The sequence below is a fragment of the Scophthalmus maximus genome, chromosome 5, assembly GCF_022379125.1.
Source record: "Scophthalmus maximus strain ysfricsl-2021 chromosome 5, ASM2237912v1, whole genome shotgun sequence".
NCBI lineage: Eukaryota > Metazoa > Chordata > Actinopteri > Pleuronectiformes > Scophthalmidae > Scophthalmus > Scophthalmus maximus.
Genome location: NC_061519.1, coordinates 5,632,677 through 5,648,605, shown reverse-complemented (window position 1 = coordinate 5,648,605; position 15,929 = coordinate 5,632,677). Strand labels below are relative to the sequence as shown.

The 15,929-nt window shown below is 45.9% G+C and overlaps 1 protein-coding gene across 2 annotated transcripts in view; it reads right to left on the bottom strand.

Annotated features, from left to right (window-relative positions):
- LOC118311381 (retinoic acid receptor beta-like) overlaps positions 1-15,929 on the bottom strand; it is a 137,355-nt gene that overhangs the window by 15,744 nt on the left and 105,682 nt on the right. For both annotated transcript variants that reach the window (XM_035635207.2, XM_035635209.2), the window contains one exon: positions 6,134-6,294. In XM_035635207.2, the coding sequence (XP_035491100.2) occupies positions 6,134-6,294 (161 nt within the window). The remainder of the gene's footprint in view (positions 1-6,133; positions 6,295-15,929) is intronic.

Below are 15,929 nucleotides of genomic sequence, written 5' to 3'. Positions count from 1 at the left end.
ACACTGATAAGAACACCCTTTTGAGTCAAATCCCTGCAGCACCTTAAAGCTTTTGCCGTTAACGACAGACAAATTGGACTTCATTCCAAAAATATCACTCTCAGCATTCTCCTTGACTTCGAGACTTGTTCCGTCTGTCTTTCTCCCATATGCCCACAGCATCTCTTACATCCCAGAGTAATGCTCCCCATTCTTTTTCGGCTCCGTCGTTATCAGTGGTTGGTCAGAGACATGGGCGCATCCACAGTGGGAGCACTCAAAGACGTGATTCTGAAAAGGTTGGGGGGGGGGAGAAAAAGTTTGACTGCTACAGTATGTACTGGGGTTTAGGGCGACCGCAAACACTTTTGAAAGGGCGAGGACAGGGAGGGAAAGACAGATAATATGACAGATTCGGACAGAGGAGCGTGAACAGCAGCCGGGGGGTCGTTCGGGTGTAGAGGAGGAAGGCGGCGCTGTGCCGGCTGCTGGTGGGCACGGAGCGTCTGATGGCCGCTCTGTTTTCTGATGGTTCACATGGATTGGCCCATCGGTTCTGCATGGGTGAGTCTCCACATGTAGCATGGACACAAGGCCCACACACGCCAACCCAACAAGAAGGGACAACACCGGAGGCCTGTCCCGCAGAGCACGTTCAACTCATCTTTTTGTTTTCTGGGTTGACTCAACCTAAGAAACCCTCTCGCTAATCCGTCACATGACGGCTGTTGTGAACTCGATAAGCCAACCCCACTTTTCCCAAGTGTGTTTGCATAAAAGCGCTGGTGTCTGCAGCACATGACCCATCGTCTACCGATGTTTTCCACTGTCCGCTTTTACAAACCAAGAGCGAAGTATAATATCAGACAAGCTTTAACACATAATCCGGGCAAAAAGCAGGACAGCTGGCAAGAAACCAACGGACAATATGAATGCATAAATGAATACCAAATCACCGCCCCATCATCAGAGCGAGAGTAGATCTGACCATAATTACATTTGTGTATTTTATAAAACTAACGAGTTGCTCAGATGTATTCTTATGGTGCGTATGACCATTTTAAAGTGTAACTGTAAGAAAGTCCATAAGTATTTGGACAGTTTCATATCTTTTTTGTTTGATAAAATAATGGATACTGTAAGTGCCAAAGTCTCATTCAACATAGAACGGACTGTGAGATATAGCCCTTTAGACAAACAGGTCATACACTGCAGTGGCTAAAAGTTATTGGGCACTTTGGCTACTTAATGCGTGTCATTTCATTGTTAGTTCATGAACAACAGAGTACAAGTAAGTATCAGCTTTATGGGAAAGAGTTTGAGCATATAAACAAACGATAACGAGACACAGAAAGAAGTGCTCTTGACAGAATCTGAAAGGTTTGTGCCGCGACCAAAGCCCTGCAGAACCATGCTGCAGTTAAGAGCTGCGATTGTTCACAGTATGATTCACGGGCCCCTGGCGAAGACAGAAACAAAGCCCCGAGAAGCTGTAATTGACTGCTGCGTAGGCTCTTTATTTCCAGATAGTGAATACAACTGCAAAAAAAGACCGAATTTTTACAGAGCCCTTTGCGTCTCCCAACGATCTCCTTCGACACTCGGGCTGCTTATTCAGCACGAGCAACTGTACAGAAGTCGGCTCCGGAAAGCAACGCATCTCCAGCTCCACCGTCAGTGGACAGACAAACAGGACAGACTGATCAGAGTGGCGGGGAGAAAACATGCGCTCTCTGAGTGCTTTGGCCAGTTTTATTCATACGCTCTCGCTCACAGACACAGCTTGACATGCCCTTGGTTTTTAATTTTGGTTAAATCGGTCTATTTCCGCCTCTGTGATTTTAAAGTCTGAACTATATGAACAGATACATAATAAATTAAACTGTCAGACGGCGCAGTCAGGGAGAATTAAGCGTTCTAAAACTCTGCCAAAAAAACAGACAGAGGGAATGCTAAAGTTAGGTTTCAAGGGGGTGTTATGTAATCAATCCATTTTTGTCAAAAAGTTGTCTTGCTCGGTTTTCGTTTTCTTTCTTTTTTCATTCAGCAATCTATCACCTCACTGCTGGTCAGTGAGTTTTTTTCTTCAATAGCTTTCTCCGCCTTCCCACACTTCTCTGTCTCAGCTCCGAACCATATGCCGTCATATTACTGTAGTCAATTCTTTAAGTCAAAACCTGAAATTTAGTTTTTGGAATCCCCCAAGATTTTCAGAATTTTTTTCTGCCAGATTACAAAGGGCACGATTTGTGGGCTGCAAAATTCTCTTTCCTCAGGTGGATGATGTGAAGGAAGGTGAGGCAGGTCCCACAGACCGACTCCCCTGAAGCTTCTTTAGAATAAGTAGCAAATGGAAAAACTGTCAATGTGAGACTTTCCTCCAACTCATACGACCGGATAGCACGTTTTTGAAGCAACATATTATGACGCATGTGGTCGTTTTGAAGGCTGCTGACCTCGCGCGGTACTTGTGTACTTGAATGGATTTTGCTTATGTTCTGTAAAGGAATCGGGCTGATTCTCTGCCATGTCACCCCTAACTTTAACCATCACCCTTACCTTTACAAGCTCACTAACCATGCGTCGGTTGAGCAAATAAAGGCCCGCGATGCTCGGAGGCAAAAAGTATTGGCGCAAGTTTGGCGTATGAGTTGGAGGACTTGTTTTGTAAATGTACTCAGTATGTTGGCAATCCTCAACATCGGTCTAAGGCCCTGCTCAAACCTGGCATTGTGGGTGAAGCGATCACAAGTTCCCATTGAGATCTGCTCACTCGGACCATATTCGGAGTTTGTATATATCGGCACATTCTTTTGGTAAATGTGTCCTGGGCCACATCGAAGGACCTATCGTCCTCTGTGTGAGAGGAAGAACGTGCCCATTCATATTCAATTGTTTCTCAAACTACAAAAAACATGGCTCTGTCCTCAGAGGTACATTAGAGATGCAACAATAACCATAGGTTGATTCCGTTGGCCTGATACACACAGAGTGGTTCATTTCTTCTTCGTGGAGTACTACCTCCCTCCCTTCCCAACATCGCGTTTGGTCTCTGCAGGCGGAAATGATGTTGGCGTTTATCTGCACATCTCGAGTGGTCACTGGAGACACACGTGGAGACCCATTCTGCTGTCAGGTGTGAACCGATGAACACAGACCACTCCTCTGTAGTGGACTGGGAAGAAGACAGCGAAGAGGCCGGACCCTCCCCACCCCACCCCAACACCTTCACAGCACATCAATCCCCCTGACGTTGTCACCGTGAGGCACTTAGCACCGCGGCGGCTGGACACTGTCGCGAGCAAACATCTATTGTATGTGTGGCCAGCCGAGAGGGAGAGAGATCATTAAATATGATCTGGGGTTAAGTGAGAGGCCCGTTCGCTCTGTGCTTTAATCACAGACAACGAGCTGCAGTGGACACAACAGCACAATGGACGCACATTCCACTGATTGACGTCTGATTTGACGGGGATGGAGGAAGCTGTGTGTGTGTGTGTGTGTGTGTGTGTGTGTGTGTGTGAGAGAGAGAGGGAGAGAGAGAGAGAGAGAGAGAGAGTGAGTGTGATGCTCAGTGCACATATGTTGGGGGGGGTTGAGGTGGCTGATATTAAAACAACTTATCTTGCTCTCTTCCCCTCTGGCTGGAGAACGAGAAAGAGAGAGAGGGGGAACTAGATGGGGGAGTTGAGGAGGGTGAGATAATTTGCGGTTGGATTTTTTTTCAGCCCCCCCCCCCCAGCCTCTCCTGCAATTTCAGTCAATTACACAGGTCCCATAATTCAATACAGCGAAACAAGGAAGTTGCCAGGGAATTCTAATTTCATTCAGATCATTTATTCAAACGAATCGTGGAAGTTGCAGCATTAGAGGAGGAGCTGACAGTGTGGAAATGAGCGCTGTGCAGTACATCGGCAGACTCGTGTGTACAGATGCAGAAAGGGAGATGGCAGTAAAAGCAGCCACGGCACCTGTGACGGATAGAGCGGCGACGGACAAACTGCAATGTGGCTAATATCTCTAGACTGGGCCATGTACTGAGCAGCAGCGGCGGCTGCCCCCGCCGCCCGCCGCCCGCCGCCCGCCCCCCCCCGGGCCCCACCGAGCGCTAATGTTTTATTTTGTCTTTGAAACCGCCAGGCTCGTTTGTCATCGCCATCACTGTCAATGACGCATTATTCACTGTCGAGCTAAGCCCTCTCACTTGCGCGGCCTATCTCCGCTAACCCAGCAATGAACCCCTAAATCACCGCAGACTAGGATTTGAATATTTCACCACAATAATTGGAGTTCTAACCTAATCTAGGGGCGCAGGAGCCTCTCTTCTGTTTCCAATGAGGAGGACTCAAAAGGCAGGATCAGGAACCAATCACTAATAATAGGGAACTTCTCACAGTCTGTGAGCAAGCATAATTACCACTGATCCAGATTAAGGCTTTATCTGAGGCCGACTGCCGCTCTAACAAACAGCAAACACTGGCTTATATCGTAACCGGGGAGCAATATTTTCGCTATCATGTCCTGCTATTTTCAGCCACGGCTGTTGCTTCAATGCAGACTGATTATTTTGTAAAAAATCAGGAAGTGTGTCCTGGGAGATTGAGTGGGATGAGGGTGGAGGAGGGAAGGGTTACAGCGACTAGCAGCATTTGTGTGTTTGGACGGAGAAAGGGGGACAACAGAGCTGTGGAGGTGGACGTCGACTGTACACCGTGACGACCGTGGCGGCAACGTGCAGCTGCACAGCCGCCCATTCGCTCTGTTTGAGCATGTCTCACTGTCAGAGACCACACGATTGTCATCGAGAGAGAGAGATTACTGCACATTACACCTGCTTGAGTAGATTTGTTTACCTTGATGTGAGCAGTATTGTACGTGACTGACAAGTGTCATGAGATTCTACCAAATCGTTAAGCATCCCCCCCCCCCCCCCTCCTGCTCCCCAACGCTCCCCAACCAAAGATGGGTTTGTGGAGCGCCTGTGTCAATCACGGCTCACTCCCGCCGACTGTCATCCACGTGTAAGTCGACTAAAGACAAATACGTTAGACGCTGTCAGCTCCCTGCACCCAATGCCCGTGCGTGTCGATCAACATGCTAATAACGACGGGTTTGCAGAGGCCACTACGTGCCGGCGCTCGCTCTGGATGATTTCTCTCCACCTGCGTGACTCCTCGGTCGGGCGCTTTGAGACGGTGCCAGAGAGGGCGAGGTGCTGCACGGATTAGCGCCCCCTTCGCTCTCTAGGGTCCTTTCGGGAGGTTGTCAGTTAAGCGCAGGGGCCCGGTGTTTGAGGGTTCGGGGGGGGGGGGGGGGGGCAGCACAGAACTCTTAGCCGTCGACTTCTGCGGGGGAGGGGGCAGGGGGGGAACAAAGCCCTCACCAACCCGGACAAGCGTTCACGAACACCCTGCTCAGCCAGCGTCTCGCTCGCCGGCGCCTGAATGCGTCGGTTGATTTACGAAAGCAGATAATGATGCGAGGTGGATTATCCGTATTTATTCTACTTTGCAGCGACGTCAGGAGCTACAGGCTTGAGTCGACGCCTGCCTCAACCAGATGGGACGCTGTCTGGCTCACAAGCATTCATCCCGGTTGAGGGTTTGATGTTGGAAGACGCAGCGTCCTCTTTTTTTTTTTTTGCTTTAAATTTTTCTTCTCACACTTACAACATTTCAAACTAGGGTAAACAAATCCTGCTACCGTCTCAGATTTGTCTCAGCAGACGGAGCCTGGGGGGGGGGGGGGGGTGATGTGTTAGTTGCACGTTGCGATTTACCATTCCATGACTTTTACTGTCTTTCGATCACGCTTAATGTCAAATCACTAAGTATTGAGAGGAGAAGAAGAGGAAGCGCCGGAGAGGATTTGCCCGGACAGCCAGCGGTGTACGCGTGAGCTCGGGAGGCGCATTAGATGGGGATTTAGAGTACAGTACAAGAGATTGATAATCATTATGAGCTCTGCACTCGGGGCTAGTTTGCCAGATCGGATCAGAGATGCGAACCTCGTCAGTGGCCAATAGAGGGTCACGGGGATCAGAGAAACAGTGTAGCTCTGTTATGTTTATGACTCAAACAAACAACTGATCCACTGTACAGACGTATACTTGCAGAAAGGCGCGTTTCCCGGCACCGCGGGACAGTAAACTCACCGTGGTGTATTTGCCAAGCTGGCAGAGGGAGGGGAAGGTTTCTTGATGGGCCTTACGGATCTTTTCAATGATGCTCTCCAGCTCGGCTGTCAGCTCGTAGCTCTCTGCCAGCTCCGGCTTTGGGCTCTCCTTCTTCTTCTTGTTGCGGTCATTTCGAACAGCTGAAGGAGAACAAAGGATTAGGATTAGGCGTCGACAAATGAAGGCTGCAAATGGACGACTTGATCATCACAGCAAATGTGGATGTTGCTGGATGGAAATAAAGAAATAGTCAATTTGAAGGAGGAACAACAGAACTTTGTTTGGGTTAGGGTTAGGGGTCCCCCCTACTTTCTGGTGACTTTTTAAAAGAGGCAGCAAGTTGTCAAGTTATAAGCGGAGACCTTACATAAGGACAGAAAGTTTGGAGCTGCAGACTGATCTGTCAGCTAAAGCATCAGTCACAAATTGACTGTGTGATTTGTGAGGCCATTTTCAATGAATTTCCCATTTCTATTAGTTTCCTCGCATAGAAATGGGACCCACCAAACAGCTGGTTTGGTGCTTTTTTTAGGTGGCTCATCTGGGGTAAGGTCAGAGGTGTGGAGTAATGGGAGGGACACGGAGGGGCCCCTAAAATACACGATGTGATGTTAACAATTTACACTCATTTTTAACTGACACCTGTCCGTCGACCGCATTTCACCATCACTCCGAGGCTCCACCATCGCATATGTGACCTTCCTCCCTCAACTGCTCCGCCGCCACCACAGTCAGGGCTTCATCTTAAGCTGTCATCATAGCTTTACTTCCTAAATCTGCACGTACGTCATCAGAGGGCGTGCGCAAAGTTTTTTGCGGGAGTGTTAGTGGGTCTTTTCTCATGTAGATTATGGCAGCCGGAGCCTGTTCACAGTGTTTATTGCACAATTGCGTTGAACAATACGCCATGTAGGAATGTGCTTTAAAAAAAGAGGTGCCCAACCCCTGGGCGTGAGTCCCACGGTACGAAACAGGCAGGAGGTAAAGCGCGCCCCGAGAGACGGAGCAACGTGCTTCGTTAAGGTGGAGATCTTTGAAGTCTATTTCAAACAAGCCAAGCAGGTTTATTACTTAACGCCCAGCGTGATCATCCTGACATCACAGGTCTCTGATCAGCTGCACACTCCCGCTTTAAGATAATAAGGAGTGAAGCTGGAGAGAAAGATGCGGGGCCCCGTTGTCAGCGCTGAGACACCCAAGAGACCTCTCCGTGGCTGACAAAACAACAGTCACATCCGCTGCCCTAGTTTACAATAAAACCTCTTTATATTCACACATTAAAGCCAGGGTTGGAAACCTTTAAAGGAGATCTACAAATAGGGAATTATATGTGAGGGATTTTGCAAATAGTGGCCCACTTATACAAAGGAGCACGCAGTGAAGCTTATGAAACCACCGCTCTCCTCCGCTCTCGCTGTTGCACAACCATTTTCATATTTAGGCATCTGGAAAGGTGGGCGTGTCAGAGGTGGGAACTAAGGTTTGCATAGGGACCCTTTGACAATTGCGTTCACACACTAAATGTGAAGGTTATTAATACAACATAAGAAGTACATTGTAGTGGGACAAAAGCCAGTGTGTTGTGAGTTTGTTTGTGGGAAGGTGTTCCAGAGTTGGAAGGACACAGAGCTGGATACTATACGAGCCCATATTGCACAAAGACAGTTCAATTGGAAAGGAGGATGCACTATAGCAGAACTATAGATGGGGTATTTGACAGTGAAGAGTTTTGAATGAGAGGAAAAGGACGTTGTGGTCATGGCCATGGTCAGGGCTGGAGTTTCTTGAGGGAGGATGAGAGAAAGAGAGTGAAAATACTGTCCAGAAATGGAGGACAAAAGAATATAAGCGAAAACTGAAAAGCACGTAGCTGCAGTTAGTTCAGCTGGTACATGCAACCGTACACATTTGAACACTTTTCAGATCTGTACTACAGTTGCCGTATTTCCATTTATATCTACATTACAACTTGCCTATATCTACTATGCATCTGCCTGCATTGACTGAAATGAGCTGTCGTGTGTGCACAGGTTTACAGCTCAAACCCAGTACTGCACAAACAGTGAGGGTGTGTTGAAGGTGTATCAAATACATAGCTGTCTGCATTTGTTCTTTGTAGACTAAATACGTGTAATTATCTACTGGACTGATTATGATACAGTAACAGAATCCTTTCCTTTCTTGACTTTTGTTTTGGTGAACTTCTTTTTGTACTTTTTCTTTCTTTGTGGACTTTGTTGATTATGATTTCTTTCATTGCTCTTCCCTGTGTGTGTCTCGGTTTATGTAAAGTTACTTTCTTGTGACCCCTTGTGATTTGTTCATCTTCAGTTTGGAGTGTCCTGTTTTATTTTGCCTTCACTTCCTGTTGTCCTGTGTCCTATGGGGTCACTTCACCTCTTCTTGTGTTTCCCTGTGATTGTCTGCACTTGTTTCCTAATGTGGCTCACCTGTGTTCAACTGTCTCTGCCCTCTTGTGAATATAGTATAATATTGATTGTTTGGATGATTAGGCAAAAATTACAGTACAGATTCCCATGAGACTTGGTGGGAAGATGGGACATGGGTCAAGAACGAACCCATTAAATGTTGGCCCAGGTCCAAAGCACCATCTAGACTACAGAAGATTAAGAGTGCTGAATGATACTGACCGATATGCTTATCTCCATAATCAGGCATTAACCCAAAGGCCGGGTTAGAGTCCAACTCAAACACCTCATCTGTTTTATCAACAGCGCTTTGCACCACTTACACTGTTTGAAATTATGTAAATCAACTGGAACGTGTGGGGAGCAAACTTTCAAAATTATGATTATTGTTTTAATCCTTGGCCGCACATAGTCTCAGAGACCAATCTGCCAATCCCACAAGCAGGGACACCGGATGTTGTGCACATCTGTTTCATTTTTGACATCTGGGACATCCGCGACTCATATTGTCTCCACACTGTCTGACCGTCTCAGTGTATCAGAATAAAAGAGTCCATATGATTTTCTGCCTCACGGACTTAGCCTGAATGTTTTGGTCAGCCTTCTGAATTGTTCTGCTCACTCCGCTGAGAGGCAGCGGTAATGTGCTGACGCTAATCTCTCCATACATTCTGACCTACATCTTTGACCTACATGTCCATCACGTTGGAGTGGCCTATGTGCTGTATGTATGTAAGAGAATTTCAAAAGACATCAACTGCGATTACACAGTTAGAAAAGCAAGCGTTGACACTGACACTGTTAATTACCTCACAGACTGAAATGGGAGGCTAGATGAACACTAATGATGACAACATGTCATTGAAACAAAGAAAATAGATTGGAACTGTTCATATATATATATATATATATATATATATATATATATATATATATATATATATCAATTGAATTTCCTGTTTGATTATCCTCAAAGACATCAAATGAAAGCAGAAACAGGAGAAACTTGTCTGCCATTAGGGTTTAAAGCGTCAGTGTGGGGACAGTGGATGGGACTCGGTCCTGTTTTATTCTGAAGTCACTTTCCACTTCCTGTTTCCCTGTCTCTCATCCGTCACTTCACGTTTTCTTGTTTCCCTGTGATTGTCTCACCTGGGTCTAATCGCCTCTGCCCTCCTGCCTATATATATTGGTGCCTCCCTTCGTTCTTCATGGCCTCTTAGTCTGGTTGGTTGTGTGTCAGCTCTGTTCCCTGCTGTTTTCCGATTGCTGTTCTTTTTCTGAGTTTGAGTTTTTGGATCACATTGGTTTTTTCCTTCTGTCCTTCTGTCGGCTTTTTAAGTCTGTGAGGTTTTTTTTTGGGGGGGGGGGGTTTCATTTAATTTGTGTCCTTTTATCTGCTTTTGGTCTGCATTGGGGTCCTGCGTCGCTAACCCTGACAAGATGATAATGAGGCAATGCACAAAATACTGTTTAACAAAATAAGCACATATGAAAATGACGTGTCAACATATGAAATGGATTTAAATATAGAAAAAGCACATATGCGTATACAAAGTCATTATTTGTTTTTTCACACACATTATGCACACATATATTTTGGTTTGAAATCATGTGGACATTTTTCCTTGACTGAATATTCATCCCATATCAGGTGATTGAATTAATTGACATGTGCAATGTCGAAAACCAAATCTGCATTTCGCTAATTATTTACCATGTCAAAGTGGTGTATAAAATGTCAAATGTAAATGAATGACATGAAATTACATGTGAAATTGTTTTAACGATGTGAAATATTGAATGAAATCAACAAATCATCTGCCCACAGTCCATCAATGTGAATTAGTCACGTGGCCATTACTGTTCGTAGAAGCCATGTAGAGGTTACACAAAGGAAAAAAAATCATGTATAGTATAAAAGACGAAATTATGATTGTTGTAAACGATGTACATGTGAAAATGATATAGAATGTTCAATATCAATATGGGGTGGGGGCTTTTTTTGAAACCAACAGTCTCACATTGACATCCGCCCCGTGCTGTGATTGTTCAGCTGCGTGTTTGAACTGCTCACTCTTGCTCTCGAGGAGACATAGTCTGAAAATATGTGTTGCCATCCCCACATGTGAACAATAATGTGGCTCCTGACTCAGTTTTCTGTTTGGCCATTAGGAAACAACTGTGACCTTTTTCACCTTCCGACGTGGTTTGACAACACATCCAATGAACAAGTTCTTTTGTGAGCACAGCCCAAGTCAAGCCTTACTCATCCGACCTCACCAATAACACCTATGTCAGGTGTCGGCCGTGGCACAATCTCACAGCAAGGATTTAACCTTTTTCATGCTTGTGATGTTTAGAGAATAGAAATCTCCGGTTCGATCATTCACCGAGAGAGGAAAAACTGTGAGGGTGAAACCAGGTGGTTCGCGAACACATGCACACAGGACACAAAAACACTTTGCCCTGTGGCAGGGGGGATGGTACTGAATAATGGTATAGAGACGGGGGATGGTCCACAATCTGTTCGTGTGTGTGTGTGGATGTGTGTGTGTGTGTGTGTGTGTGTGTGTGTGTGTGTGTGTGTGTGTCATTTGTCACAGTGTAGTGACAATCTGTGTCTGGCGAGGGGGTTGTCGTCCGCACACACGCCGGCGAGCCTTGAGATGTGATTTAGGAAGACAGCGACGAGGCTGGGCAACCCACCCATCCACACACACTCACCCGGGGCAATCAATCATTTTTCCACTCAGAGCGAATCAGTGTGTGCAGAAGACGCATCGAAATGATACATCAGAAAATAACCCATTAACATATATGGCTTTTTAATCACCACAAAAAGGGGATCCCATCCGGTGCAGGGGCTCTTGGCATAAAGTATTGCCTGTGATCACAACTCATTGATTTAAAGCATCTCCCATTTTATCTTTAATGGCCACTTGTTTTTTATGTATAATTTTAGGACTTCTTGGGAGAAGAATGAATATTCAGAGTGAAAACAGCACTGCATAAAAAGAGGCCGTATTAGTGTTCATTTGATGATGAAATACAATCCTGCTCAGCAGCTTATAATGTCTTCAGTCATAACTGTACTGATACTCTAAAATGTATAGGTGCGCTTAAATGTATATGACTGACGAGCGATGTGCATTCCAGGATTATGTTGCATTCTGTTTATCCAGGTTCAACTTTTTTCTTCAAAGTAATAATATGAATAATATGAGTTTCCTTGTGATCCTTTATCATCAGGATAATGGCTGACAAAACAAAATTTAATTTGCCCTGACAGTTCCACATCCACATTACTTCCATAATGCAATGAACTGCTTGCAGCAAAGTCTTACAATCCAAGAAGAGCTGCAGTGTTTAGAGATAAACTCCACCTCTCTTCATCTTCACTGGTAGAAAGAGTACACCGTAGGTCACTGAGACTCTTTGACATGTGGGGGGTGTTTGACATAAAAACATTTGAGCACTGCTGCACAAACCATCTGATTTTAGTCGCAAAACAAAGGGTGAAAAATGTATTTTTAGGCATTTTTTCTTTGGGGCTTTTTCCACCATTAATTTGACAGGACAGCTAGGTGAGAAAGGGGAGAGAGAGGGGGAAGACATGCAGGAAATCGTCACGGGTCGGATTCGTACCTGGACCTCTGCGTCGAGGCATAAACCTCGGAGTACACGTGTGCCTGCTCTATCCACTGAGCCAGCCCCGGCCACTTCTTAGGCGTTTCTGAGGATGGTGCGGCTTGCCTCTTGACAGGGTGGCTGTAAGGGAAATCCTCCATCCAGCCACTGTGTTGGGCTTTGAGGGAGCCAGTGAATGTCGAGTGTTTCTAAAGTGCTCACAACTACGGGATGAAGTGAGTGGGAATCAGACACGCTGGTAAATATACACTCCTCACAGCGATGGTGACTGTCACACTCCAGGACACTCATCTTCCCCTTCCCTTAGTTAAAGAGCAATGCCCCCCCCCCCCCGTATTCTGTCTGCTTTATTTCTTTCTATTTTTCACAGCTACTTCTAGCCCCCTGGTGCAGCCTGGAATGTTTTCCCCTCTCTGCTCTGCTGCTTTAACTGGATGCTGTGTGGTTCGGGGGGCAGCAAGCATGGATGACGGCCGTTGTTGAAAAGCCACCAGCCTGCCATCTGCGTGCTGCCAAGCTCCGCATGGTGTCTCTGCAAGCAAACAGATGCAGCGGTAAACAAACACCATCTATCTGGAGGCCACGTTCTCCAGGCCCGGGCCACTTGCCACAGCACTTAACATGGCAGCTCTCTAACACCAACCAGGTGGCTGTCAGGGAACAATGGTGGGTCCTCGCTGCCGTCAAAGCTTTGAGTCCCAGCAAATGGCCCCGATGGTCCAGGGGAGTGTCAAGGAGAAGGGGCAGTCAGATGGGGAACATTGATAAAGTATGACCGTGGAACAGTAGGGGGGGATTAGGCTGCAACATAAGCAACCTAGGCATGATAAGATTGTCTCATGATGGTCTCAATGCTGGTTGAGAGGTTTTTCTGCACCAGGACTGTTTCACGAGGGCTGCTGTAACTTCGCCGCGGGTCTTGCCGCTTTCCACAGTGTTGCGGTCGGCTCTGAAGAGCGTGCAGCCTGTCGGAGTTACAGCCTCGTCGGGGGTCCTCTGTCCGAGCCATGTTTCACAGAAACATAGTACAGAGCAGTCCTGAATACACAGTTCAGATGCTCTTGTGCTTATCGCAACAAAGTGTGGTGCCACAGTGGTGCTGGACACCAGTCCATGTCCTCGGCCACCATTGTGCCAATGTTCAGTATCTTCTGGGGTTGAAAAGACTCACCTTCACAATCAGAATATTTCTCTTTCAAAAAGCCCAGTTCATGACAAACTTCTTTACCAACACAATGCACAGTGCATGTCCACAGAAAGCTCCTCCTCAGATTCAACTGATTAATAATGGACACCATGACATCATGAGACTCATGATCGCTGATATAACACAAAGACACAACTCATGTAAGACTGTGTTCAATCACGTTCCTGCTGGCGCAACGCACACGCACGCACACAGTAGCAGTTCAGTTCTCTGCAGAGGCACATGATAGCACATGACTTGTGTCCAAAACCATCTTCAGACTCGGGCTTCAGACTGGAATAACTACCGCTACAAAATATAAAGGAGGGTTGAAAATATTCGGTGCCGTCTGATTATGTGGTTAGATAGAGTCTTGGCTAATTGATCAAGTGCAGTACCTGTTAGTGATAGTAATCATTCACACCGATCAGACACCACATTTTAATGTTCTTTCCGGTTGGTGTATCTTTCCAACTGACATTTAAACACAATGATCACTCGTTGGCTTTATCAGGGATTTATCAAGGCTACCACTGTGCAGACTGTTCTCGGTTGAGGTTCCCTGACAGACCCTGTTCTCTGGAAAGTTCCCACATAGTCACACCTTTCTGTCATTAGACCCTACCCCACAAGAATCAAAGGTCAGTTCTACATTCTTCCATCTTGAACATATGCTGCTCAAACATGTCAGCTATGAGAACTGCGAGGGAAGAGGACCGAGAGTCCGACTTTTTTCAGATTACACTTGGGACCTGGATTTAGCAAGGTACACTTTTCTATTCTCAGGGGAGTTATGGCCTAGAGTTTAGAAAAATGGACTTGAAGTGCCCTTGAGCAAGGCACTTAACCCCCTCAACTGCTCCCCCGGGCACAGCTCCTAGTGTGTGAGAGTGTTTTCACTGCTCACGGGTGGTTCAATGCAGAGGTCAAATTTCCCATGAACACATAGTTCAAATGGTCCTTCTTACTCACATTTCTTCAACAGAACTTGCTAGAATTCACGTTGAGGTGGATCCTTCTTCATGACAGATGTAAATGTGTCCCATGCCCCAATCCTCCAGATGTCCTGGTGATGTCCTTGCTTCATTGACTCCTGCGACTTGGTTTCTTGTCATGATCTGCCTCCCGTGTAGCTTCCTAGATAGCAATATTTCCAATTTTATCCGGTAATTGCTTTCCTTGTGTGCATTGTTGATTTTACTTCCTGCCCCGTTGTGTTTCCCTCCTGGTGTTTTCCCTTTTTTCCCTTTTTGTTTGCTTGTGTTCCAGTAGTATTTGCTGCTTGTTTTTCAGTTTTTGAGTTTGGATTGCTTGTCTGCCTGAACTTGTTTTCTTCCCAACTTCATGTAAGCCTATTTTTGTTATCAAATCACCTTCACTCCACCAAATCTCGCCTTCATATGTGTCTTCATTTGGCTCCAGAATTCCTTGAAATGTAATATTTCTGAAATCTTACAGTGTCCCATTAAACAGCCGAACCTTCTGACTGCTAGAGTTGATTCTGCCCAAAGCCAAACAATCCATGGCCTTCACTTCCCCACCAGCCTGGGAGATGTACTTTATCATTTTCCAATAACCCTTCTATGCCAGTTACTGTGCATTTTTTTTACATTTAACTTGACAAACTATTCAGGTTATCTCAGGCGACACCATGCCTTTCTCAGTACTACAATAATAATCATAATAATACAACACCATATCTTAAATATCAGCTATGTTTGTTAAAATATGTGTGACAAAATTGTAAACCATATGTCCCCAAAATGAGCACAGCATCCAGTCAGTATGGACCTTTTGGAGTAGGTGTTCAGAGGAGGAGGCTAATGATGCCTCTGCATCGCCTCCATCCATGAATAGAGGATAGGGAATGGTCCCCTTTCTCATCTGCGGCTCTGTGGGGGGGTTTAGCCCCAGGATATTAAGATATCATCTTTTCCATGACTCCTCTGCTGAGGTGTGAAACTGCATAAGAGACAGGAGCACAGGGTTAATGGAGCATGAACTGGACCTGAGCTATAAATGCTGATGCAATCAAAGGATGCCAATAACCTGTGAAATGCAAACCCTTTCTATTGATGACAATGGAGTGGAGGGTACACGGGGGCCCCGGCAGCAAGAGCCTAAAACACAGTCCTATCCAAAAAACACAGTACCTGATGTTTCATTTTAGACTCAGGTTGTGGGTTCATTGTCTGTTTGCTGACGTGTATCACACTGGGCGCATATTTGACAAAAGTTTGAGGAACGATGCTTTCCCTACCTGGCTAAGATACTGGGTAGCATGTACATATGCAACAGAGATATATGATTGAATGATGTACGAATCAGATCAACTACGACAATACTTCGCCCTTCATACTGCAGTTGGTTGCCTCTGTTGCAGAAAATACTACAAATGAGAAATAGCAATGGTGAAAAGTAAGAGCAGGGATTTCTTTACTTGGACTGATGATGAGGTGGACCTGTTACGACAATAAGTGTTTACACTGTTATGCATTCACCGCTGTTC